Here is a 25,283-nt window from a genome sequence, read left to right as displayed (position 1 = left end):
ATCAGTAATCTTCAAAAATTATTCAGGATAAAATACGTCCGAATCTGTCCACGGTCTCGACGAGACTTGCCCCCAGTAGCCGTGTTAAATTAAAACAGAAATAAATGGTAATAAGTTTTTCGTGAATGGATATCCATCTGTGTCAAACGCAGTGTACGGGCACTGCGTTTCAAGCATGCCCGGCGCCGGGGATCGACTCGCAGCGGTGGCGGGAATCGCGTCCGCTTCTCCCACGTTGCAAGGTCGGCCAACTTCGACTCCCCGGCTAAAGTAAAAAATAATTACTTGCTTTAATGGGCTTGGAACCCTTAAAAGAGAGAGGGGTCGTTCGGCTGATTCGATTCGGAGTCGTAGGTCAATGAGACCCCTTCGTCGGGACTGGAATCCGATTGAGCCTGATGATCGATCGAATGATGCTTTCGCTTGAACCGTGACTGACCCATCTCGCGAAAACCCTTCGCGAATGGATTGTTATTGATCTTCAACTTCGTGATGTTCTCGAAGTTTTTGGTATGCCGTCATCGCGATAAATTCCGTCTCCTTGAAAACGAACAACGCGGTAAGCGCTCAACGAGTAAAGAGCTCGTTGTAGTTCTTCGCATCGAAGCAACGGACTATCCTGATCCTAGGAACGTATTTGTGCATTGATGTTAATACCACGTTATTATTGGGGTCGTTGATGTTGTTCGTGAACTTCAATTTATTGAAGCTGATTGAATTGTCCATCCAAAAAAGGAAAAGAATAATCTTTTCTCTTACAATACGCATATTCGCGCTTAATACTGTTTTCAACCTCACTGGTTTTTCCAAAAACATTGAAGCTTTAAATAAAACAAAAAAATATTTTTTTGTTGTGACTACTATCAGAAGAGGCGGATGATCCTTCTCGTGATGAAGTAAGATTTCATGCTGCACAAAGAGGAATGAGACACTATTTAAGTATTTTTACCCTTTGTATTCTTACCTTTCTGCTACGATTCACAAAAGGTAATATAGCGTAACAAATAATCTTCACATGATATTTTAAATGCCATAATCCCACTAATCTACTGAGCCAGTTAAAGTAAATATTAACTTATTACGCGTTGTTAATCCATTTGTCATAACTTTTTCTTTTCCCTCATGTGTAAAATATATATTCTTAAAATAGTTACTGTTGGTAGCGTACAATAATTTTTTTTAATATAACATACCCTTCTTTTACCATAAATTTCACTGATTTCTCATCCTAGACTAAAATTCAACGGTCGAGTCTTCACAACGTTTCAGCCCTTTAAATACCACTGTGCACGATTGTAAATTCATATATACGTATAGTTCTATTTATTAAATTATGAAAAATTTCAAACTTGCAATGTATTATAAGCGTATCTGCACGCAGAAAATTTTTCTCGTAAATACAAGTATACACGAACAAAGTAAATACCATACTAATCTTGCACGGCTAGGATATATTCATAATATGCAAAAGATTTCAAGAAAGTATAGGAAAATTTAGAGAGCAAAAAATAAAACTATACGCAGAAGTAAATATTTCCATCAAGTATGGGACTTTCGAGAGCGCGTTTTAACTACGTTAATTTAAAGACGAATGATTCAATTATATTTTGTCCGATTGTGTCTTATCCCGAATATCGCTGATGAACAAAAAACGAGACGTCTGTTGCAGTCATGTCAAAAAACATAAGTTCAATAAGTTGCCGTTATAGGCTGTGGCGGTCAGCTGTCCGCCACGTGCGAACTTAAGAACGCTATAGGGACCCTGTCGAGCTGCCCTAGATATAAAGGTCGATGTTGAATTTTAATCACGCGAGAATGTACCGGCGATACGCCGCGTAGCGGGCGCGAGGCGAATCCTCTCGCCGCGCGAGCCCACGTTGCCGCTCGCGCCGCGCGCCTTCCGTCGTCCACGATCGCGGTTACTATCGCATTTCTATAAAGAACATAAATTATTGCCAGATACGCAACGAATATTTCTATACAGTTCACAATAGGTACCATTCTAGATTATATTTTTCCTATACTGTCTTAAAAAACAACGCTCAATCCAAGACATGTGAAGTTGGCAATTCAAGCTACAACGTCGAATATACACATACTAGTATGGGACTTTTTTTACTGTTCTCATATTTCCTTGTTAGTATGGCAAATTTATTTACCTTTAGGTTACAAGATGTATCTGATCAAACTATTACATTTCTATTGTCATATATTAATTTCCGGTTGAATACGCGTATATCTTACCGGAACCTAGCAAATCTAGTAAATTTTATTATGAGTATTCTACATTATTCGAGAAAAATTTTCTGCGTGTGTGAAATGATACTAAAATATAGATGTCGAGATTGTAATTATCTGATATCTCACCTAAAATGGAATTTGAAAATAAAACTGATTCAGGCGAATACATTATAGTAGTGGTACATGAACCGCTAAATGTTTTACTAGTACATATATAAAATTAATTACACTTATTTGCGAAAATATGTACTTACACGAAAAGAACGGTTTTGCTAAAGTCTAAAAATTTAGCATCTAATAATTTAAAGTATCTAAAGTATCTAAGAAGTATCTAATAATTTTGTTGCACCATCAAAATAATTATAATTTTAAAAATTTGACTTACACCCCTATGGCTTTTATCCCTCCAAATAAAAAAAAACATAATTATACTCAATGTATGCAAAATAGAAAACAATAGGCGGTTAACTTGTACACGTAAGTGAATCTCGCGTATCATTAATGTATACCGTAAAAGTGTACTTAACGCCTATTTTGCATATAAAAAAAATATCTTATTAATTGTTTCGGCTCGTGCGGAGGGAAATTATTTTATTTTTAAATTTAATTAATTTCTAAATATTGAGCAAGACATAATATATTAACTTCTTAATGGCTAGTTAAGAAGATATTCGACTTCGAGGATGCAACGCGTGAAATTCGACTAACATAAGTCCGCATAAAAATTTTTTTGAAAGTTTCAAGCGTTTTGATAAGAGTTTTGAGTGCAGTTCGAAAGCAATCCGGTCACTAGTTAAAGAAGACATTTGACTTCAAAATGGGTAAATTTCCCTCTCCCCCTCACAATACTTCACCCTAGAGGGGGTTAGTATGTTATCAACTATTTATATATAATATGCGTAATAATATAAATAATGTCGTTAATACATCTATGATGATTACCGTTTCTTTAATGATAAACCAGGAACCCGGACCGGACCGAAACCGTAAAGCGTATAAAAATTTTATAAAGCCTATAATAAGACCGCGGAATCGAAACCGAAAACAGTATACCGTATTTTTGTCGGACCAGAACCGTATGTAAACAATTTAATTTAATAAAAATTTCAAAAAAAATTTTAATGAACAGAAACCGGAAAAAAACTGTAATTTGCGCAATACCGGTATTTGTTAGCTATTAGAAAACCGAAATCGAAACTGAAACCTTTATTAAGTATTTTTATGGACCGAAACCGAAACCGAACCGATATTTTCGTTCGGTCCAGGTCCTTGCCTTTAATACTCCCTCCGGCTTTAAGATAAGGTTGCGAGAAAAATACCCGGATATCAATTTCCGCGCCGAGCCGCGCGATGTGGCGCGCGTCTTGTCGCGTATCGCGAATAATACGTACCGCCGCGCCGCGTGGCGGTGCGGGCTGACGTCGTACCAATGTTTGCTCGAAAAAAAGCGAAGAATAAACCATAGGGCGAATTTATCAGTGTGCTTCGAAAATAACCACTACGCAAATACTGCCGATGCGAATCGAAGAACGCAAATCGAATAGCCGGAAGCACGCAGAATTTATTTTCGCATGCAAATAGAGAAGAAATATCAAATCCTGTGAAACGGGAAATTAATCGTTCTGGTTTCGGTTTGCGGGAGATGAAATTCCTTTGATTATACGAAAACGGTTGTATTTTTACCGAATGCAATTGAAAAAAAGGATCTTAATCATAACTTTAATTACATACGTGATAAATGAAAACGCTTGTAGATTTCATCGATCTTTGAGATTTGATATTGCGGTAATTTAAACTATCTTTTGCAAAAAGAATAAACGGTAATAAAAAGAAACGAAAGACTTGAGGAAGGGAGAACAAAAATTTGAATAGAAGCGTGCGAACGTAGACTCTCTAAAAGCGCGAGGGTGAAGCGCAAACCTTCGGGGCAGCGCGGCGATTTGAGAGCCGCCTTGATCCGAGGGTCGCTCGGCCGACTGTCGCATGTAGTTTTATAATTATTGCGAGCCTCAGGGGGATTACGAGATCGGGTTTTATCGTATATGAAATGCATGCGAGCGCATGTGCGCGCGGCCACGCGTCACACGTGCGCGTCGATCGCACACGCAGAGATACGTTATCTTTTCCGACCCCTCATCCCGCCGTGACACGAGGGATAAATGTACGCGAGTACTAATTCGAACGATTTCGGCACGGACAGATTGCTATTTTTGGAACGCGCTTTTTTTCCCCCGCGCAAATGTAGTTCGAATCTGTTCACGATAATTTTGCGCAACCAACTCGACTTTGGTCTCGCGCGCGCGCATCGACGGCCACCGTAAACGCAATGTGTAGATAAAAGTTAAAAATTTACTATTATTTTATCGCGATTTCTTTACTATCATGAAATATTTAAAAGTAGTGCAATAAAATAATGTGAATTAAAATTGGCATTTCATACAATATTATTTTATTATGCATAATGTGTATACATTATGCATTTTCTGAATTATTATCAAAATTTCCAACTGTCCAATCGTTATTAACGCTATAGTTATTAGCCAAATTCAAACAATAAAATAATTCAGCAACCCGCTGAACCGCGTAGTCGACGTAGCAGGTGTGCTTACAAAGTAATTCATATCGATCGCTCAAAATACATCGCCACACAGAGATTTGCCATGGCCATGCTCGCTATTAACCTGACGGCCTTTTGTATTTCAACCTGTCTCGGGCAACGTTCTCGGGCGTTAAAGTAAATAATAACGCGATGAAAAGAGAAAGAGGAAGAGAGAGAGAAAGAGAAAGAGAAGCGTCGCACCTACCGAAAATCTTAACCGTTCAACCGGACAAGACGAGAATCAAGCGCGCACCTTTCCTAAAATATTTCCGGGAACTTTATGGTGTGAAGAACGGAGTATGACATCTGAGTACAAAGAATTGGGCTTACTCGAGGACTTATAGATGCTTATTGCCGCGAACATGACTACTGCCTAGAATCGATAACGCCGAAAAAATACGACGTACCTAACTGGGAAGATATACAATCAAAGCTATACTATTCAGATGCACGAAACTGTAGGCAGAATTCGTTGCATCGGTGGCCACAGAAACCAGGCACCCAGACCGTACCGGGACCGAAACCAAAACCGAAAACCGTATACCGTAACCAGTATTTGTCGGACCAAAACCGTAAACCGTATAAAAATTTTATAAAGGCTATAATAAAATCTAAATCGAAACCGATACCGTTAAAAGTCATATCTTCAAAAAAATTAAGACCAGAAGATGAAAACGTTGAAAACAATGAAGAAATGACATCTACGTCGAAATAACATCATTTATTGTAATATATTATTAATTATTATACATATTTTATACAATCCGTATAAATTAAAATAAAAAATAAAAACATGTGTATCAAAAATTAAGATTTACAACTTTTAAAGTACATATCCACACACGCAGTAGGTATGTGTAAACAATTTAATTTAATAAAAATTTCAAAAAAATTTTTATGAACCGGAACCGGAGAAAAAAACTGTAATTTGCGCAATATCGATACTTTTGTTAGCTAGAAAACCGAAATCGAAACCAAAACATTTATTAAGTATTTTAATGGACCAAAACTGGAACCAAACCGATATTTTCGTCGGGTCCGGATCCTTGATTAAAGCACGTGGCCGATTTCGTAAAGCCGGGAGCGCTTTTATGGGTTTTTTCGTTTTTAACGTTGGGCAACCATCGAGAACGGAACGCGACACGCCGTGAAAATCACGACTCATGATTGTGTCATAATTCTATTAGGCAGCGTTTGCCGGCTTGCGTCCGGAAATTGTGTTTTTAATTCTCCTCGATAAATCGGCCGTGGCTAAACAAGTATCAACATTCCCGCGTGGCCGCGACGATCGGCCGCGGTTTTGCGGCGACCGCGGTTGGCAGCGCAGCGCGAAGAGAAAAAAAAGGAAAAGCAAAAGAGACCGCAAAAATACAGAGAGAGAGGGGGAGAGAGAGAGAGAGAGAGAGAGAGAGAGAGAGAGAGAAAGGTATAACGACGGTGGATGAACGGGTCAAAGTCGAAACCTCTAATGCGATTAACGTTAAATCGGAACGTTCCTTTCGAGACACTTGTGCCGTCTATTCGTAGAAAAACGTTATTTTCCGGCTCCTCCATCGTTCTCCGCTTTCTATCTCCTGTCACCCTCTTGTCACACATACCCTACATACCCGAACAATGTAACAAAGGAACGCGAGAGGGAGAAATCATATTCACCGCCTATTCTGCGAGGGGGTAAGTCAAAACGTAGCACGTCGACAAATTTGATTTGTCTGTCGGAGGATGGGACGATATTATTTCGGGCTAAAGCGCGAAGCGAAATGCCTCGAGGGTTGCACGATGAAAGATCAATATTCGAAATCCGGGTAATCATACTATCATAGTAATCACAAGCCGAGATCGGAGCTCGGTTGAAAACGCGTACGAAAATGGAACATTCTTCTTCGCGACAATCATTACAACAGTGACAAGATTATAGCGCGATACGCTTCGCGACTTCTAGTGAAACTTCAATATTTGCCGACTACGATTACATCCTGTATCAGTAAATTCTATTTTGACTTCAAGTTTCTCGTACCCAAGTTTGAGCTCAAATATTGAATACAGTATACATATATTTAATGGATACGCATTAAAATGTAGCTTGTACAGGGCGTAAATGGTTTGCACGACAGTGCAAATACTCCGAGCAAAGACATAACCCATATACAGACATATACGTTCGTCATCCGAGAAAACCTCTCATCGCTTTTCATATATTGAATAAGTGAGGATTCGCCATTAATAATGTTTCTTATCTATATAAAATTAAGACTATAAAGAATCAATTATTAAAAATATTGATGCAGTATTTCGTGAAAATGATATGCTAAAATTTTTATTCAAGAATGGAAATTTAACGATTCAGATAATTATATTGGCATAATAATTTCATCATAAATTAATGAACTCAATAAAATCGAACAAAAGAAAAAAAATAACTGGAAATCGATGAATGAATTATTAGAGAGCCGGTAGTACTGTCGTGTAACCCATAACCCGTGTGGTGCTTGATGCTTGTCAATAATAAACAAAACAAAACAAAACTAGTCAATAATGTGATTAATAATAATTGCTTCGTATATCGCGGGGCAGAGCAACGCTTTTTTTTGCCGGATTCTGTGCAAAAAATACGTCGATTAAACAAATTTTATTGGAACATAATTTTATTCGATATTGGAGATCTAGACAAGTTATCAGACGACTCATAAAACTGATTACAAGAAAAAATTTCCCTCATTGAAGAATTACTGTTCTGGTTTACTTAATCTGATCATGCGCTGTCTGCGTGGCCTTGAATTTTAGTCACAGTTGATATTGGACGATAACAAAATGTAGGGCAACTTTTGTCCGTTATTTGTTCAAAAGTAATTACTCTGGCACGAAAGATTTGCTCGAGGAAGATTCTTGAACCCGAAGAATAATGCAGAGATTAAGACAAGTGGAAGTCAAGGATGATGAATGGATCCTCATTGGCCGAACTGATACACAATCTACCTTTCTTCTTATTGTTAGTAATTTATTTTTAACTATGTATGAGAAAGATAAACATGGGTGGAGCAAAGAAAGACACGGGCAGCTGTAAACCGGAAATAAGAAGAAGAATCGCTATGGGGAAGACTGCAATCGCAAGACTAAAGCCCCTTGCACAATTGGTGATAGCGATATCGATAGCGACAGCGACAAAGTTGCTGACAAAGGTATAGCTATCGCTATCGCTATCGCCTATTGTGTAAGGGGGTTAACACGTATATGGAAAGACCACGGCATAACCAAAGAAACAAAAATAAAACTAGTAAAAACACTGATATTCCCCATCGTAACCTACGCTGCCGAATCCTGGAATGAAGGCGGCCGACAGAAGACGAATTGACGCTTTCGAAATGTTTGCATGGAGACGTATGCTCAGAGTATCCTGGGTCGAGAGACGCACAAATGTATCAATTCTGAACGAGCTAAACATCACAGATAGACTAACTAAAAGCATTCAAAGATCCATCCTACAGCACTTTGGCCACATAATGCGCAGGGACAACGACTCTCTGGAAAGGCTGGTAATATAAAGAAAAGTGGAAGGAAGGAGGCCTCGAGGGCGATCACGAACGCGATGCGTCGATCAGATCGCCGGACTGACGGATGCCTCTGATGTATACGATTGCATCCGTACAGCAGAAAACAGGGAAGAACGGCAAGAGAAGATACGGCTAATGTAGATTGTTACACATTATCATGCCCGGCACCAAGCAACACGATTAAGAAAAAGTATGTAAATGAATTTACATATCGATTCCACGATCATAATGAATTATAACTCTCTATTGCCGAAAGAACTTGGGCGATGAAAGGATCTTTCGTCTAGAAAGAACGAGGTTGCTCTCATCGGCGAGATGCGTTCCATGTTGCGCGCCTTGAAATCACTGATCCGGGCATCGGACTTTAACGGGCGGTCGCCCGAAGGCCGGATTGTGTCCGCCTCTCTCAATATTCTCCGGCGACGGCGTATATATACCATCCAAAAACGTGATCAATTCGAGGGGTAGCGCGTATTGGAGGGACTCAAATATAGAGACTGCACGAAGTCGTCATAAAATTCTCCGCCGCGCTGCAAGCGGCGGCTCCGCGACGTAAATCGTGCACGGAAACCCGAGCGTGAACCCGTAAGAGCGTGCGGGATCCGGGAAATAGGGTGAGAAACGAGATGCAGGAGGGCGACGAGAATTTTCACGGGGGTCGCACCGGGGAGGGTCTCGTTAAAATTCGCGAGCGACGTCGCGGTCGGGGGGGTCGGGCGAGTGGGGCGTAAAAGAAAATAAAGGAGCGTTTAATATTAATGTCGCGATTCGTGAACGTGTCACGTAGTGGACCGTCTCAGTCGCCGATGGCGCCTATACCCCCCCTCCTCTCGCGGCGATGCCACGGGATCCTGTCGTCCTATAATGCGAAATAACCGTGAACGCGCCACACTCGATGCCGCGACAATTTCAATAAACGATAAATCTCGCCGGCGCATACACCGTCATCCGACACCGATAGAAACGCGCTATACCATTGTCGCATGACGTCGCTCGACACGCATTTCAGTTACGTGTCATACGAGAATCGCTCGTGCTCGAATGTAAAAATGAAAATGGTCTATCACTCTTCGGCGAATAGATCACATGAAAGCATATTTGTTAATTAACGCGATTTTAAAATAATATTGAAAATTCTAATACCTATAATTCTTCTTTCTAATATCTAGAGGGAAAATCAGACTGAAGTTTCTACTCGATTAAGCATCGATATTTTTACCGCAGAGAATTCTTCTTCGCGACGAACCGAGAATCATGATCATCTGATCTAATTTCTCAAAATGCCGCAACGCATTACGCATTGTCTATTCAGAAAGACACAGATTAAAAGACATTAAATTATAATCGAGTCGATATAAAATTGGTCGATAATAAATAATAACCATCCTGTAAAAAAAAATAAAGGAGCGTTTAATATTAATGTCGCGATTCGTTAACGTGTCACGTAGTGGACCGTCTTAGTCGCCGGCGGCGCCTATATCCCCCCCCCCCCCCATATATATATATATATATCGAAAACACACAAATCAGTGTAACTTAAAGCGCACCTAATTTGTTTGCCGAAAATAGAAAATCACTATTTTTCGAGTCAATAACAGGTTTTTCATCGATGAGACTTTAGGCATGAGAACGAAGGGTCGAAAAAGAAAATCAATGTAGTGAATGAGCTTCGAACATAGCTGCTTGTCCGCACTATGCGCGTTGGGGTGACTAGCATTAGGGTAAATTTCGTGCCACGTAAGCGTATACCGGGTGGCTCGGAAATATAAATTATAACAAAGACTCTCTACATATATCTGTTTGCACCTCTGTAAACCTAGCACTCCCACCACTGAAAAAAAAATTCGGGTATACGGCATAATTTAGTGCCAATTCATTGCTAATTTATTGCTCTATTCCCGAATTTATTGCTCGTACTCATTCGCAGGAAATTAATATCAAATGTGGGGACTGCCTTCACGTTACGCTAGCACTCCCGAAAAACACGTATAGAGTACCGTAAACAAAAAAACAAGTATACCATAATTTTTTGCTCTAAAATAGCGCAAAGAAACACCAAAAATATTGAATATTTATAAATGTCAGTAACACCGGCTACCGTAATAAAGTAACCGCATAACAGCAAAACGGTCGAAAATAGAAAGTTAACCGTATAATGCGAGCAATAAAATCGGGAATAGAGCAATAAATTATCACTAAATTATGCCCAAACTTTTTCTTTAGTGGTGGGGGTGCTAGGTTCACAAAGGTAAAGTTAAAATCGCTTCAAGGCTCCGCCGTCGCGCCGGTCGATATTATACGCTCATACAAGCGGCGCGCATGACATGTACATTACAGCCAAATGTGTACGCTTCCTCGTGGAATAACAAACACACATACATATACATACAAGGTCTTGGCGGAGGAAACGAAAATTCGATGGTTCGATGGGCGGTACCGCCGCAAATGTACTCGGTAGGCAGATTAACGCGCATTTACGAAACGCATCGCGCGCGCACACTCGCGCATGATGTACACGTGTGCACGACTTTGTCGACTACCGACAGCAACTGGCATTACTTGTGTGTTACCGGTGTGTATGAATCCCTTACCCCGTTCAGCTATGCTCTCTCTCGTCGCCACCACCCTCGCGTTGCCTCTTCCGCGCGCAGTAATCCAATCATCCGCGTCCTACGATTTGTACGTAGTAATTCCGTCTGTTTGATCATCCGGACGGCTCGGCTTTTCCCTACGCGCGCCTGCCGTTTGTTTCAATACAGCTTGCTTGTACGCGCGCGTACACGTGCGCGGGTAACTGTGAGCGATACGCGAGATTTGTACCGGTAATCGCTGATTGGTGATTGGCGGAACCGTTGACGGAGTGATTCGACCGTACATGCGTGGAGAAGTATGAAAAATTGTAACGTCCAAAAATGGCTGCAATAACTTTTACCAGATGCGACGATAAAATTGTTACAGGGACAATTCGTAATGGTTTTATAGAGATCATTAGATGTTATTTTTATCTGCGATATTACGTTGGCGGATAATACGGTAAATTAACAATGCTTAATTAGCAAAAAAGACTTTACACAAAGGTGATTTTATTATAGTTTTAATAAAACTATTAATTCGTTGGCACGATATAATTAATATAATTACATAGAACCGTATATTCTTCTCTTATTAAGGATAACTTTATAATATAATATTTGTTACATGCAAATGAAATACTTTCTGTACTGTAATGAGTTCAATTATTAAATCCGCACAATTAAAAAGATAAAATTTTTATTGCCGGGATTTTCAGACTACATACACGCATGCACGGCAGCATAATTTTCAATTACGGAATAAATACTAACGCTTGCGAAAGACGTATGAATTCCGTTCGTTTATTCGGCCACACGCCGCATCGGCAACGTACTATTCCACGCGTCATCTGACGTGATCGTTAATCCTGGATGTCGAGCAAGACGATAATCCCGGGGCAGCGGGTTATAAGCCACTACAACGACCGTTTCCGTCGGGCATACGAGGTCCTTCATCTATCGCTCTTCACCTGTCGATAATACGCGTCGGAGGCGGACAAACGAAAAACGAAAAAAAAAACGTGGAAAATAAAAGATAGGACGTTTCCCCGGATGCCCCGTCGTCCGTCCATGAGCGTAATGATGCACGTAATGTACCCAGCCGTGGCTGAATCGTTTAACGCGCGGATAAGCAGCGGTATTTCCATTACGTGAGAAACATAGGCTGACTCGTCGTTACGAGTTTCATAGTGCATTACAGCGAGGGGTTGGCAGAGAGATCGGGTGCGCATCGGCCGCAATAGGGGGATACGGTAGGGTGCGTCGATACTTGGACGTGTGCGAGAAGGGCTGTATAAAACGAGGGAGGCGGCGGTATAAACCGGTTGGCGGTGGGCGCGGGAAAAAGAGAGAACGGTCCGTAAAATTCCTCGTTACGATTACGACGTGGTCGTTGCCGTATATGCCATCCGCCGACGGTCACGTCCCGCGACGCGAAGGATACGAGATGGATTATTAAATTTCTAGTGCCGCGCGCGTGTGCCGCGTTATGAATTTCCACCCCTCCCCCCTTCCCGAGAGGCTCGATCCTGTGAAAATCTTGGAAAAAAGCCCCCCCCCCTCCGATTACGATCGTTGTTTACGAATTGCATAAAAATGCGAAACGCGTATAGGAGCAAAGGAGCAGTGGTACAGCAAAATGTACGAGGTATCTATAATCGTGTTATGCAATTTCGACGGAACGCTGTTACAAGAAACGCATCTGATCAATTGCTTCCAGAAAAGTATCAGTGTGTGTGAACCTACACTGAGAAAAAAAATATTTTAGTCCAAAAAAATATTTATTAGGTGGCTCCTAATAGGATATTTACTTACTTTTTACACATATTTATTTAGAATTAGATATTTTTATTTAATTGAAATGACGCTAGCTTCACACACACGCATGAACTTTCACTCGATTGTTGCAAATCATGCGCGATTTAGTTTCTGAAAGAATTATCCTGGGGTAACGTGACATCCGCATAGACGGTATACTAAAAATTCCGCGCATTTTCCGCGACAGCGTCGTACAAGCCGCAAAAGGCGAACAAAACTAGTGGTTGAAAATGTAAGATACTACGAAAATGGACGATGACAAGGTACGTGCTTCGGTATCAAGCGACTCTACGGGGCTGCTCCCGCGAAGTTTAATTAAATAACGAGGTGACGTCGCTGGCGGGAAAGGCGACGCGAAGGGGAAAGGGTGGTGGAGGTGGCGCGAGGACGGAGTAAGAAAGGGGACCGGCAGAGACAGCTAGAAACACAGAAGCCGGCAGTAAGAAAACGCGCGGACTTGGAAAGTGGGATGGACTGGGCCGAGGTGCCAAGTTGCTAGGTGACTTTGCTAGTTATTTAATTAGTCCGGAGATTCTCCCTTATACTCGACCACTTTCCCGCATCCCTCCTCTCCCCTCGCTCTTTTCCCTTTCTCCCAATGTTCCTCCGGAACTCTGTCTCCGGAAGACACCGCTGACTTCTATCAGGCGATGAGTTTTCTTTTTAACTAGCGACTCGTGCACACGCCAACAAAAGGCTTTCGCGTTCTTCACGTAACAGAACCGTTATCCGGACCTTCAACGCGGAGAAATTTGCTTTCGCGTAAACCTCGTAATCGTTATCGTCTCAATACTCAATTAAGTAATACATCGTGCAATAAAGTATCCTCAAATCCACCCCGCTGATTTCCTGACGGCAATTGAGAACAAAACCAGAAACGGCCATTTCGATAACGACATTCGGTTTGCCCTCATCCGCAGGAACGTCCCCTTCCGATCCTCCTCCCCTCCCCCGCCCCCGCATTCGATCCTAAATACGCGCGGAAACGGCACGAGAAAGAGAGATCGGGAAGGAGAAAGGGTGGGCGTCCTCCGACAAGGAAAACGAATAGATTCCCCATGGGAAGTCGCCAACCTTTTCCTATACCTGCCCTCCTCCTCCCTCCGCTCTCGTTTCCACCGGAGTTGCTGCCGGAAAGGCACCGGGAGCTTACGAGGGCTTAACTCGGTGACAGGATGATTGCTGGTATTATCGGAATTACTCCAGGGCGAATTGCGCCGCACGCCGTAACGAACTCGCAATATCGCGAAAATCGTGCGTTAACCCCTTCACCGGGAGTCCTTCCTAAGTCCCTTAAGGCCGCGGAATCGAGGATTCTCTAACGGTCGTGCCGATACTACGTACAGACGGCTAACGATAAAGGGAAAATCCGCGGAATATTGAATACGAGGCGATCTCGATGGAACGAAAACGCGAAGAACGTGCGCCCGAAACGTTCTCCCGTTCGGCAGAAATAAAATACAGTAAGCACCTTAGATTATATTGTACATATGAAGGTAGGCTATGTTGTACGAATGGCCGATAGGTAGGGATTCAATACGTTAATAATATGTGAGAGCGATTTCGGAGCAGCGGCGTAACTGCCGTAAGGTGTAAGTGCGATTGCGCCTAGATAACGAGGGCTGAAAGCGTGAAACGGAGCACGAGAGAGGCAGACTGTGATTGCGGGTGCTCCGATTAGGACGTCAAACAAGAGAGACGATGAAAGACTGAGCTCCTATCTGACTGCGATATTCTGTATGACGAGCGCTTGTAAAGTAAAAGTCGGACGCAATAAAATTCAAAAAATGATAAGGTAGGGGGCCCAAATTTCGTCCCCTAGTCACTTTTGCATACCTGGAGACCGTATTAAATGATGTAAAAGCTCAAAAATATGACATTACCTTCGTTAAATATCCCTTTACCTGAAAACCAAGCCAAATCACCTGTATAATCAATTATCAGTATCCAAGAAAATTAATTTCAAAAGTACCTATGTTCGGCAAAACCAAAAAAGTCCTAATTTCATCCCCATACCTAAATTACAAAAAAAGAGATAATTACGATGTTTTTTTAATTTTCAACTTTATTCATATTATTTACTAAAAGTCATCACAAAAGTAAACACAATTAGTCGATTGTAGTGAATTAATACAGTTTTATACGTATAAAAAATTAAAAACATAAATTTAACAAAACTCAGAAAAAATATAAGTTTACTTGAAAAATACATTAAGAACCTTATCATTATTTTTCTTTAAGATGAGCATTTAGCTTTCCAAACAAATATCACAACAAAAAATTCCACTCATCCAGGGGACGAATTTAGGAACATGAAGAGGGACGAAATTAGGAAAAACCATCAAACTAACATCGCGGTTTCTATCTTCTCAACAAGTTGGCACACAATTCACACACCCTTCTATTGACAACGTACCTAAGCTAATGACATGCAGAGAATATAAGAACAATGCTTAGGCATAATTAGGCGTAAAAGAATATTAATTGCTTCGACAAGCGGCGAGTGCTAGAAGAAAAACATGCGCGGACTCGGCGGACTTCAAGGAATTGAACGCCGGATCGCGGAGCAATAAATTATTTTATCTCGCTTTGCTGTCACCGCGATACAACTAAATTACTACCGCATTTGGAAGGATCGCGCTCCTTCCGGAAAAAAAAATTACCGTGACATAGACAAAACACGAGCGAGGCTCGAGCGTCGCGTTTAAGATTTTAGTAGAGAGAGAGAGACATCAACTCAAGTAAGAAAGAGACGACAACAGGGTTGTCTCTTTCTCTGCGCGATGTTAGTCGCGTGCCAAAGTCCTCTGATTGGTTGGTAGCTATGAGCGAATCTTCTGATTGACTGGTATCAATCCGAGTCGCTATCTATACTACTAAAGTTAGTACGGAAAAATCTGGAGCTCTTTATATAATATCTAATTAATATGAATAAATTTTAATAAATGTATGTTCTCTGAGCAGAAATAAGAAAAAATACAGTTATATAAATATAGAGTCCCAAAATGCTTAAAAAGTTACAGCAAAAGTTAGAATTTTTCGCATTGAAGAAATACACAATATAACAGTCTTGCCATAGATAAATAATATGCCATACATAAATAATATACATGGAACGATTAATCGCTCTCCTACCATTTGCCACGTGCGCTCATCACCGGTAGTTAGATGGAGACGCGCTGAAGACAAAGAGCTCGGGGGCTCTTTGAAAAATTGACGCGCCAGCGAAGCGCAACGTGCACTTTAATAAAAGATGTTTACCGCGCGCGGACAACGCGCGCTTCGTAATCCGAGACGACGGTCATCATCACGGTTTCGTGCAATAAACTATTTTGTATCATAGCGAGGGGAACGATACCCGACAATTGTTGTCATTTTTTGCACGCGCACGTTATATAAACGGGATAATCCAGTGGATCGCCGTGTTCGATCTGTCGAAACGCGCACTTGTTCGAAAATAAACCTCTCGACGTTACCACCGTAGCAAGAAACTTGGAGGAGTTTCTCGCCTGTATATTGAGGTCGCGTCACATGGTGATATCCAAACGATATTTTATGCCGATAGCACAGATGATATCGCGCGCATATCGGTCTATTTTTTTTTCGGAGAACGCTGAGTTTTATAGCTATAGCAAATTTGATTCGACCGACGCCTCGAGTTTTTCGCTACGTGAAATATTAACCGATGAAAGTAATAATTAAATTTAACGTAACAACGTTAAAGTCGGAGCTGATCGAGGCACACTGAGAGTTTAACACGGGAATTGCGTAACGTGGTAACGCATTTAAAAAAAATGAGATTTATCTTTTCGAGGATCGAATATCGTTCAATACTCGCCAATTTCTATCGAACGGACGCCTCTTGAAAAATAAACGAAACTCGATTGCGATATGCTTCTGGGAGGTAGGACGGATCAGGGATTGAAGGGAATTAGGGCGAAAAGAGGACGCCCATCCCCCGGACTTACTGAAGTACGACAAGATAACGTACCCACCCGTCCCTTTCCTAAGCCCTGGACCTTCCTCTGATCTCAGCAGCCCTCGTCTTCGACATCCAGTTTCAAACTCCCGTCCCTTACTTGCTTGAACGATATGACACAAGAAAGTCGGAATAGGCGGACAATTTTAGACTTCCGATCGATATATCACGTTTCGAAACTTTATGATGTATTATACGAGAATATCACGAATATACGTCACCGCTTGATGTAAAGAAAATTACGTAGCGCGTATATTGTTCAATTTACGCAAATCAATTTTCGTAAAAGAATATTGTTAACATTTCGCGCGAGGTGTGTTAGATGAAGCGGAGTAAAGAAGAGAGAGGGAGAGAGAGAGAGGAGATAATCACGTACAACTGTTCTAAAACGCTAAGTAATTGGAGCACGAAAAAAATGACAAAGCAGTTCTTCCCGCTTTGTTCTCGGCAGCTCATTAAGTGGCGTTGCTTGACGGCATTATACTCCTTGCCTCTCTGGCCCTTCCTGTCTGGAACACCTGGCGTCCATTGTAGCGATGATAATGTCGCCATGTCAACCTCATGCCGCTACATTAATCAGGCTTTTGAATCTCGAAAACTCGAATATTTAACCAGGATCGAGAGACCACTACTAATGTGCGCACGCAAACATACATTCGCAATTCGCATAATAGTACGGATTAATACGTAATAAATTAATTCGTCCAGCGAACTCAATAATAATAATACTATTTTCCTTTTATCGCATTTATGCATTAATTTACAGGATTCGAGGACAATTATTCGCGATTATTGCGCGTTTTGCGAGGAAACTCGAGACGGAAAAATGATCGAAATTTCTGAAAGACCGATATCGGGCAAACAGACGGAACTACCTTGTCGAATCCTGTAGATCCTGCAGGAGTCGTATATGGCGAACGTAAGAATTCGCCGGAACTTCCAAAGCGTTTCTCCCCACGTCCTTCCCTTTCCGCGGATCTCTCGAAAACGAGAAAGAGATGCGCACTTGAGATTTTTCTTCGGCGTTTTTCGCATTGGTGGAACGCAAGCTCGCGCGAAAATAAAGGACTCGAATTTCACGAAATTTCGCATATATCCAACCGAAATCACGCGCGTATGCACATAAATGTATGAATCAATATGTCATGACAATAGTTTTTTAACTATTTTTTGCATCCATCAAAAATATATTATACATTTTATTATATCATCTAATACATAATAAATTCGTAAAAGATGTTTAATTTTTATCTGAGGAATATAAGAAATGTATAGATTTTCATAAATAAAATAGAAATCACTTATGTACGCATATACGTACGTCGCTTTGTTCTTAAAAAAAAAATGGAAAAAGATGTAAAATAAATCAACTCGAAAATGTCAATAATCACAAGATGCAGGCAAATTTGTTTGAAAATAAACATAGTTAGTCTAGATAATTTGTTGATAACTTGAACTGTAAAAAGGCGTGTAAGAAATATTTAGATTCATATATCTCAAGCTTAACAAAACGGTGTACAACAATAGCTACAACTAGACTGGCAGATTTATTTCCTACCGACTCGAAGACAATATATTCAATGTCCTCCTTTAGCCTTAGCAATACGAATAACGTTCAGCAACAAACAGTGGATATAATCAAGCGCTGGTCGAATCGGCGGCCCTTCACGAATTGAGTTTCGTGGGCTTCTCTCGCACCCGTTCCGTCCTCGAATCCTTCTTCCTCCGATTCAACCGCCCCTCGTGCGCCATCATCGCGGGGACTTGGAGCCGCCGATCGATAGCGCCCACGAGACTTTCCACTCATATATTTGATTGCTCGGCAAACATGCCTAAGTTTATCCCGCAGCCATCGTCATCACCGAGCGACTACTACGACGCGGGCAATGCCACGACTACTCGCGTATACTCCCATGCACGTATCCTTCCGAGCGCGCTCAGATGTCGTCGCGAGTTTGTTCGCTCAGGGCGTTGCGCTTAAAGTAATTCGATCCTATTAAAGCCGCGATGTAATTGAACGCTACGAAGTTACTGAAGTATTCGGTCTCGATGAAGGAACGGCGAAGGAAGAGCGATCGACACGCGAGCTAGAAACCCCCTTGCTGACAAAACATTCTACTTTCCCGACAGTTTTCGACGTATAAACGTTCGTTCTAAATTCAAGCAGCTCGGCGAGAATAAAATATTTATTACGCACATCGTCGGCAATGTCGAGCGTACAGGAAAAGCGACAACTTCTATTCATTCTCTCCCCTTTGTAATCGCTTATTCAATTATTCTTTAACATTGTAACTGTGTCGCGCCATTAGCTTTTAGTACTATAAACGACGGTTCGTGGCCTTACGGTACGGATGTGTTAACTCGTTTGACGAGCTGCCGCTCGATAGTCGAGTCAAGGCGAGATGTATAGCGCGTTTAGCGATCGATCTTCTTATACTCGTTTCCGCGAGTAAAACTTGGCGGAAGTTGTGCGCTTCATTAATCAACAGTTGATAATTAAATCAAGCCACAAACTAAGTTCGAAAAAATGCTGCGCTCTCTCGTTTGAGTTCGCCTCGGTGTTAGAGGGCCTCATTAGAGAGTAATTATTTCGCTACGTTACGCGAAGGCGCTATATCGCCGATCGATAGATCTTTTATCCAGTCGCGTAGTTGATGTTCCGAAAGAAGTGTCAGTTCAGAAAATAGAATCGTCGTGATCGATGGGCGACGAACATCTGTTACCTTTGCTGATGAAAGAGGGCGATTTGAATATAGACCCGTTGATATACGCGCCCCGTGTATGTCAACCTTTGCGACGTGCTTGTAAAAGTCGCTGGCAAACATCTGTTTTTTTTTTCAACCGCCGAGGATAAACGAAATTGCCGTGTTATAGAATATAATGGCGCAATGCGGGAATTATTAAATACTTTATAAATATATTAGATAATTTAACATAAATATACAAGCCAACGTGAAAGCTAATATCATTTGCCAATTAACATTGATATGATATTCCGTATAACAGCGGAAGTTATACGATTAATACACATAAACAAATCAAGCGCAAATACAGAATCGTTAATAATTGATATAACAATTATTTATAAAATAATCATGTCAAGTATGCATCAATACACAACCGAGTTTGCATATGATAATATCTGTCAGTAATGTAAATTTTCAATTCATCCGCAAATCGTTTTTTTTTTTTTTTTTTTCTGAAAATTTCGGAACACAATGCTTTCGAGAGTGACGTACTTGCATTTTATGATTAAAAAAGCGGAATATTTTTTTATCACGCGAATACAGAGGGAGCATGGAGAAGAGATATCCAGTCAAACCAGATAGATTCGTGTCACGGGTATAAAAGAATACACACATATGTATAGTCTTGCTGACACGCAGCGAATGGGTGGAGTTCCGACTATTTCACTAATGGCGCGGAGTACTGAAAGAGACTCGCTTAAAAAAAAATTATTAACGACTTTGCGAAATGCCTGTTAGGGCGCGACCACGCGGAATAGGACAAGTGGGATTTGATATCGAGCCCGTAGCGTGAAGCTCTCGCGTACTTCGTGATACATTTGATCCATTCTATTTGCACTTCGCACGATACTCACTGAAATTTACGTCTACTTTTCAGACGAGCATCAATTAACCGTTCGCTCTAATTTTAGATGTAATTGATACTTTATATCGATATAGAAATCACATAAATATTGCCAGCAGTATTTTTATCCATTTGTTTAGAATTGAAAACAGACGTTATTATATCTGTTTTATTACTTCCATCTATAGTGAGAATTAATTATATTTGCATTACCGTGATTACGACAAAATGAAAATTTTCACGTGTTTCATAGAACGAAGAGTCTGCATGACAACGATTGCCAATATCGATTATGAATCATACGAATTGCTATCGGCAGTAGGAATGGACGAGTTCATTTCATTAACGAAGCCACTAAATTCCACGAAAATGGAGCACGAATTCTACGGGGTAATTGCTACGGCTGCAGGTTTTACAAAGTGTTTCGTCGGCGGTGTCTATTGGGCCCTAGGTACGAAAAGTGAAACGAGCGCACCGTACGGGAGTCGGAACGAAAAAGGGGCGAGCATTAAAAACGCTGACAAAGTTACTAAACACTCGAGTGTGTCGGCCCTTTTTATATTCGCGAGATGGGATGCTGCCGAGGTTGCGCGAGGACGAAACGAACCAGAAGAACGAGAGGACCGTCACAGGCGCAGAGAAAGCAGCGAACTTTCAGGCAGTACAAAAATTCGACAGATAATATAAAAAAATATTTTGTTTAGATCTCAAGTAGCAAAAAATTGAGATAGTCGAAGAGAATTTTTAATGAGTCTCTTGCAGCGCGTGAGATTCAACGTGATTTACAAAATAGTGCTTGCAAAACATGTATTTTTAATCATTGTTCATATATTCAAGTACGAATATTTTATTAATTAATCATAAAATTAATCATAAAAAATTTTAACAGATATTTCTCAAAGAAAAACAGTTTTTATTTTAAATGTTGAGTTATAAATAGAAATACAGTTCTTACGTTGTCTCTTTTTTAAATTGCGAAAAAATAATTGCAAATTAATACGATATTATAATTTGATAGAATTTCGTTGGACAGATGCTATCATGATATTTGACATTTTATTCGGTCGTACCATTTCTAACTCAATTTTTCGACGGTGTTTGCGCGACACCCTCTCGTCCGAGGTTCTGTAAATACTGCACAAGCTCCGAATCACGATGTAGGATATATCCGGGACGGACGTATCCGAGGAGAAAAAAATAAGACTCGGCATGGGGATAACGGAACGTGGGGAGAAATGTGTATTACGAGCTGGGACAGCAAGTGTAATGTGAGGACACGTAATGCCATTATAATGCGGACACGGCCGCGTTCCCGGAGGGATGCATGGAGGGCGTGCAGAGAAAGAAGACGGAAGACAAAGAGACACGGGCACGTACACGAACCGTTACCGGGCGTGACACACCCGGAAAGCGCCAGTGCCACGGTGTTATTACGGGGAGATAAATTTTCGACCGGAAGGTCCCTCGTCCTACATTCGAGAAATGTCGCGACTCAGTCAGCCGAGCCGCGCATAAAATTAGCCGTCTCTCTTTTAACAGAGAGGAATCTGGGAAAATATGAGTACCTCTAAATGGCAAATTTAACCCGGGAATAGTCACCTGGGATAATTTTTACACCGCAGCGTCGAAAAAAATAAAGTCACAGTAATTTTCTTTACTGATCTAAAATATACCACCTTTCATTCAAAGATTCCGAGACCCAACCTGCATGATAAAAAAAGTTTATGGCCTATAATTCATGATATCAGATAAATATCTTCGAACGGCGTATGTATATTATTCATGTGGCAGAAACGGCAGAAACGACAATGGCAGAAACGGAACTCCTTTCGTCGCTGATCACTCGCGAAGATAAAACGGATAAAACTATTTTCACCTCTTTCCGAGTTTCGAGTACACCGCGGAATTTTTATGATAAAAAAAGAAGAGCGGCTTCTTCCTCGCGACGCTCCTTCCGATAAATGAATAGACGAACATCACGAGTTCTATTTAACTCTTCGTTTTACTAGTTTTTATCTCGACAATAAATTGCGTGATTTTAGATAGGCGCGTATCTGTAGAATATAAAGTGTACATTTTTTTAAGCGTACTTACAAAATTTATTTTTTGCGGATATTTAAATAAAGATGCTGATGCAGAATATTTTTGTGACATATAATATACTTTTATAAATTTATACTAGAACATAGAGAAAAAGCCGCATTTTCAATATTTAAGATATGGTAACATAAATTGTAAAATCTATATATACGATATTTTTCACTAAATTGATAATTATTCTATTCTTTCTGTTTCAGGCTGTGCCTTCGTGAAACTTTCGTCGCACCAAGAAGCACTGGCAGCAATAAACTCTCTACACGGTAGCCAAACTATGCCGGTGAGTATCCGTCGTGTAATATTCCAACAACGAGCATTGGTCGACCCCTTCACTCCTCGAGCGCGCGTTTTATTTTTTTATCTTTCGATCCGCCTCTTCAGCCGATGACCGCCAGTCATCGTGTTCATGGACGCCGGCACGTATTTACGCTCGGAAAATGTCACGTACGCGATATTAACAGAAAGGAGGGTAAATATTCATAGAAGCGCTACACTGGATAAAGGGGGGCTGATATGAATATCGAGGATAGGGATGCGCGCCATGGCGCTGGGCAGTAGATGGCCGTCTTCCGTTAACGGCAGAGGGGCGAGGAGAGGGAGGGGGGGAGTCGGAAGGGGTAACTGGTAGCTGGTGGTTGGAGATCGGACCGGGTAGCCGTAGCAATGGCTGTCGTGCCTGCAAACACCTCAGTAATGACTGGCCAAACAGAAATCTGCATAACACTTGGAGAAGCGCGGCTCTCGCCTCCTTCCCTCCGCCAGCCCTCCGGAGAGAAGAGCGTCCCTCGGTCTCCGTCAAACCGCCGAACTTTCTCGGCTTAGGGTCGGACCAGGAATTCCCGGATGGAACTCACTGACAATTCAATTACAACTGGGCTGATTGGCGAAACTTTGCAAAGCCGCTTGCCGGACTCCCGATCGTCCTTGTCGGCGTTATTGCCTATCGACCGTCGCTCACGCTGACATGCATTGACGCGCCTAAGGGAGTTTGTGTCTCAGACAATTATTAGACAATGTACAATTAAGATCGAAGCGAAGATTTATATTGAACTGTGGCTTTTACATTGTTCGCGATTCTACAACTCTCTAATTGAATAAATTTATTTTCGTCGGTCACAGAAGACCCACCATTAAAAGAGAGAAATTATTGAAATATTAAAGAGCTAGCACGACTTTTTACAAACCCGACATTAAAAGAATTTAAAAAATCGAACAAGTAATAAAATACAGACAAAATCCTTACTATTATATAAAGGGGAAAAGTTTGTTTTCCCATTGTTTAAGGCAATCTTAGAAACTATTGAATCAATTTCAACCATTTTTACACTGGTGGATAGCTTATATCTTCCTGAGTGACATAAGCTATGTGCCATTGTGCTACAACCCAATTTAAAAAAATTTAAAAAGCTAACAAAGAAAGCTATAAGAATTTACAATACAAAATGAGAATTCAAATTATAATAACACAAATAAAGTTGTTTTAAAAAAAGACGCCCAGGCGAAGCCCCGGATATATAACCAGGTAGTATATTATAATATTTATGATATAATCTAAGGCCGGTGCTTTTGATAAAAAAAATTCTGATAAAATCTATGTATCCAGTGTTACCTATCTTTCTATGCGTCTTTGAGACTCTGACATAAAACCATATCATCTTATTACTTTTTATCAAAGCTGCTACAAAAGCGTAACAAGATTTATCATATGTCATTTTGATATTTGACGGGGGATTCGCAGTTTATGTCATGCATTAAACGTGTACATGCGTTGGGGTGAAATCGCATGGGTGGTAGTGCGGAATGGTTACGTGAATATTACTCGTTACAACCCTCTAATCTAATAGCCGAATACACGAACGGAAGACGGAGCGCAGGGGCCGACTTCAGGACCGCGACTATTTGCCCACGAAAGAGGTGCGCGCGCGCGGTCCGTAATATGCAGATTGCTTAATTATCGCAACGAATTATGCAAATCTGGACGTCGATGTTACGAGATTTCGCCGCACAGTCGTGGCCGAAGGGATGAGAAGTGAGAGGACGAAAGCAGCGGCGAGTGTTGGAGTTAATGCTTTCGCCGAAATGCCGACCTTCGACCCTGAAACTATTCTACCTAAAAAAGATACGAAAGGCACGTGGTTGCGTACTACGCGCGAGCGCGACTTAATTATTGCGGCAAATTATGCAAATTCGAAATTAAATTCTACATGACGCGGGCGAAGAGCAGTGGGAGGGGAAGGGGAGAGAAGGCGTTCAATTAAACAGGCCAACGGGCCATGTGAGTGTATAGAAAAAAAATTTCGATGCAGAAATGAAAACTGCATCTTTCTTTGTTAATCAGTTTGATATTTATTAATTTTATATTAATAAATATCAAATTGATTAAAAATCATGTTCCTATTTTGCCACTATTTTTAAAGATAACGGTAGGACAATAACAAGTGTTTAGCAATAAAATCAATCGATAATCTTTCGCGGAAAACAATCGCTATCGCGAAGTTATGGAGCCCCAAGAGTAATTCGACTTAACTATGTTCGTTCCAGTTTCCTCTGACCCGTCACAAGATCACCCCCTTCCAATTTGCCCCTCTCCTATCAAATTCGTCGATCTATATAGTCACGTATGTGCGCGCATAAAAATGTCGGGTGTATGTACGATCGCACACGTATGTCATCTCGCGTGTGTGCCCCCTGCTTTCAGCCACTCGAACACGTCGACACTCTCGGTCACGAAACTGCATTACGAACGCAACATCTCGGCTCATACCTACGAAATGAGATATTGATTTGCAATCTGATACTGTAATACGCGACGACGCGCTGTCGGCCTGCACACGACGTAC

General features: G+C 41.1%; 1 protein-coding gene across 18 annotated transcripts in view; it reads left to right on the top strand.

Annotated features, from left to right (window-relative positions):
* Positions 1–25,283, top strand: part of LOC112467901 (CUGBP Elav-like family member 4) — a 546,980-nt gene that overhangs the window by 492,383 nt on the left and 29,314 nt on the right. For all 18 annotated transcript variants that reach the window (XM_025036796.1, XM_025036801.1, XM_025036808.1 and 15 more), the window contains one exon: positions 22,644–22,723. In XM_025036796.1, coding sequence (XP_024892564.1) covers positions 22,644–22,723 — 80 coding nt within the window. The remainder of the gene's footprint in view (positions 1–22,643; positions 22,724–25,283) is intronic.

The sequence above is a fragment of the Temnothorax curvispinosus genome, unplaced genomic scaffold, assembly GCF_003070985.1.
Source record: "Temnothorax curvispinosus isolate PA1 unplaced genomic scaffold, ASM307098v1 QBEX01017878.1, whole genome shotgun sequence".
Classification (NCBI taxonomy): Eukaryota; Metazoa; Arthropoda; class Insecta; order Hymenoptera; family Formicidae; genus Temnothorax; species Temnothorax curvispinosus.
Note: the sequence above shows the minus strand (reverse complement) of the source record. Positions and strands in the feature narration are given on the sequence as shown.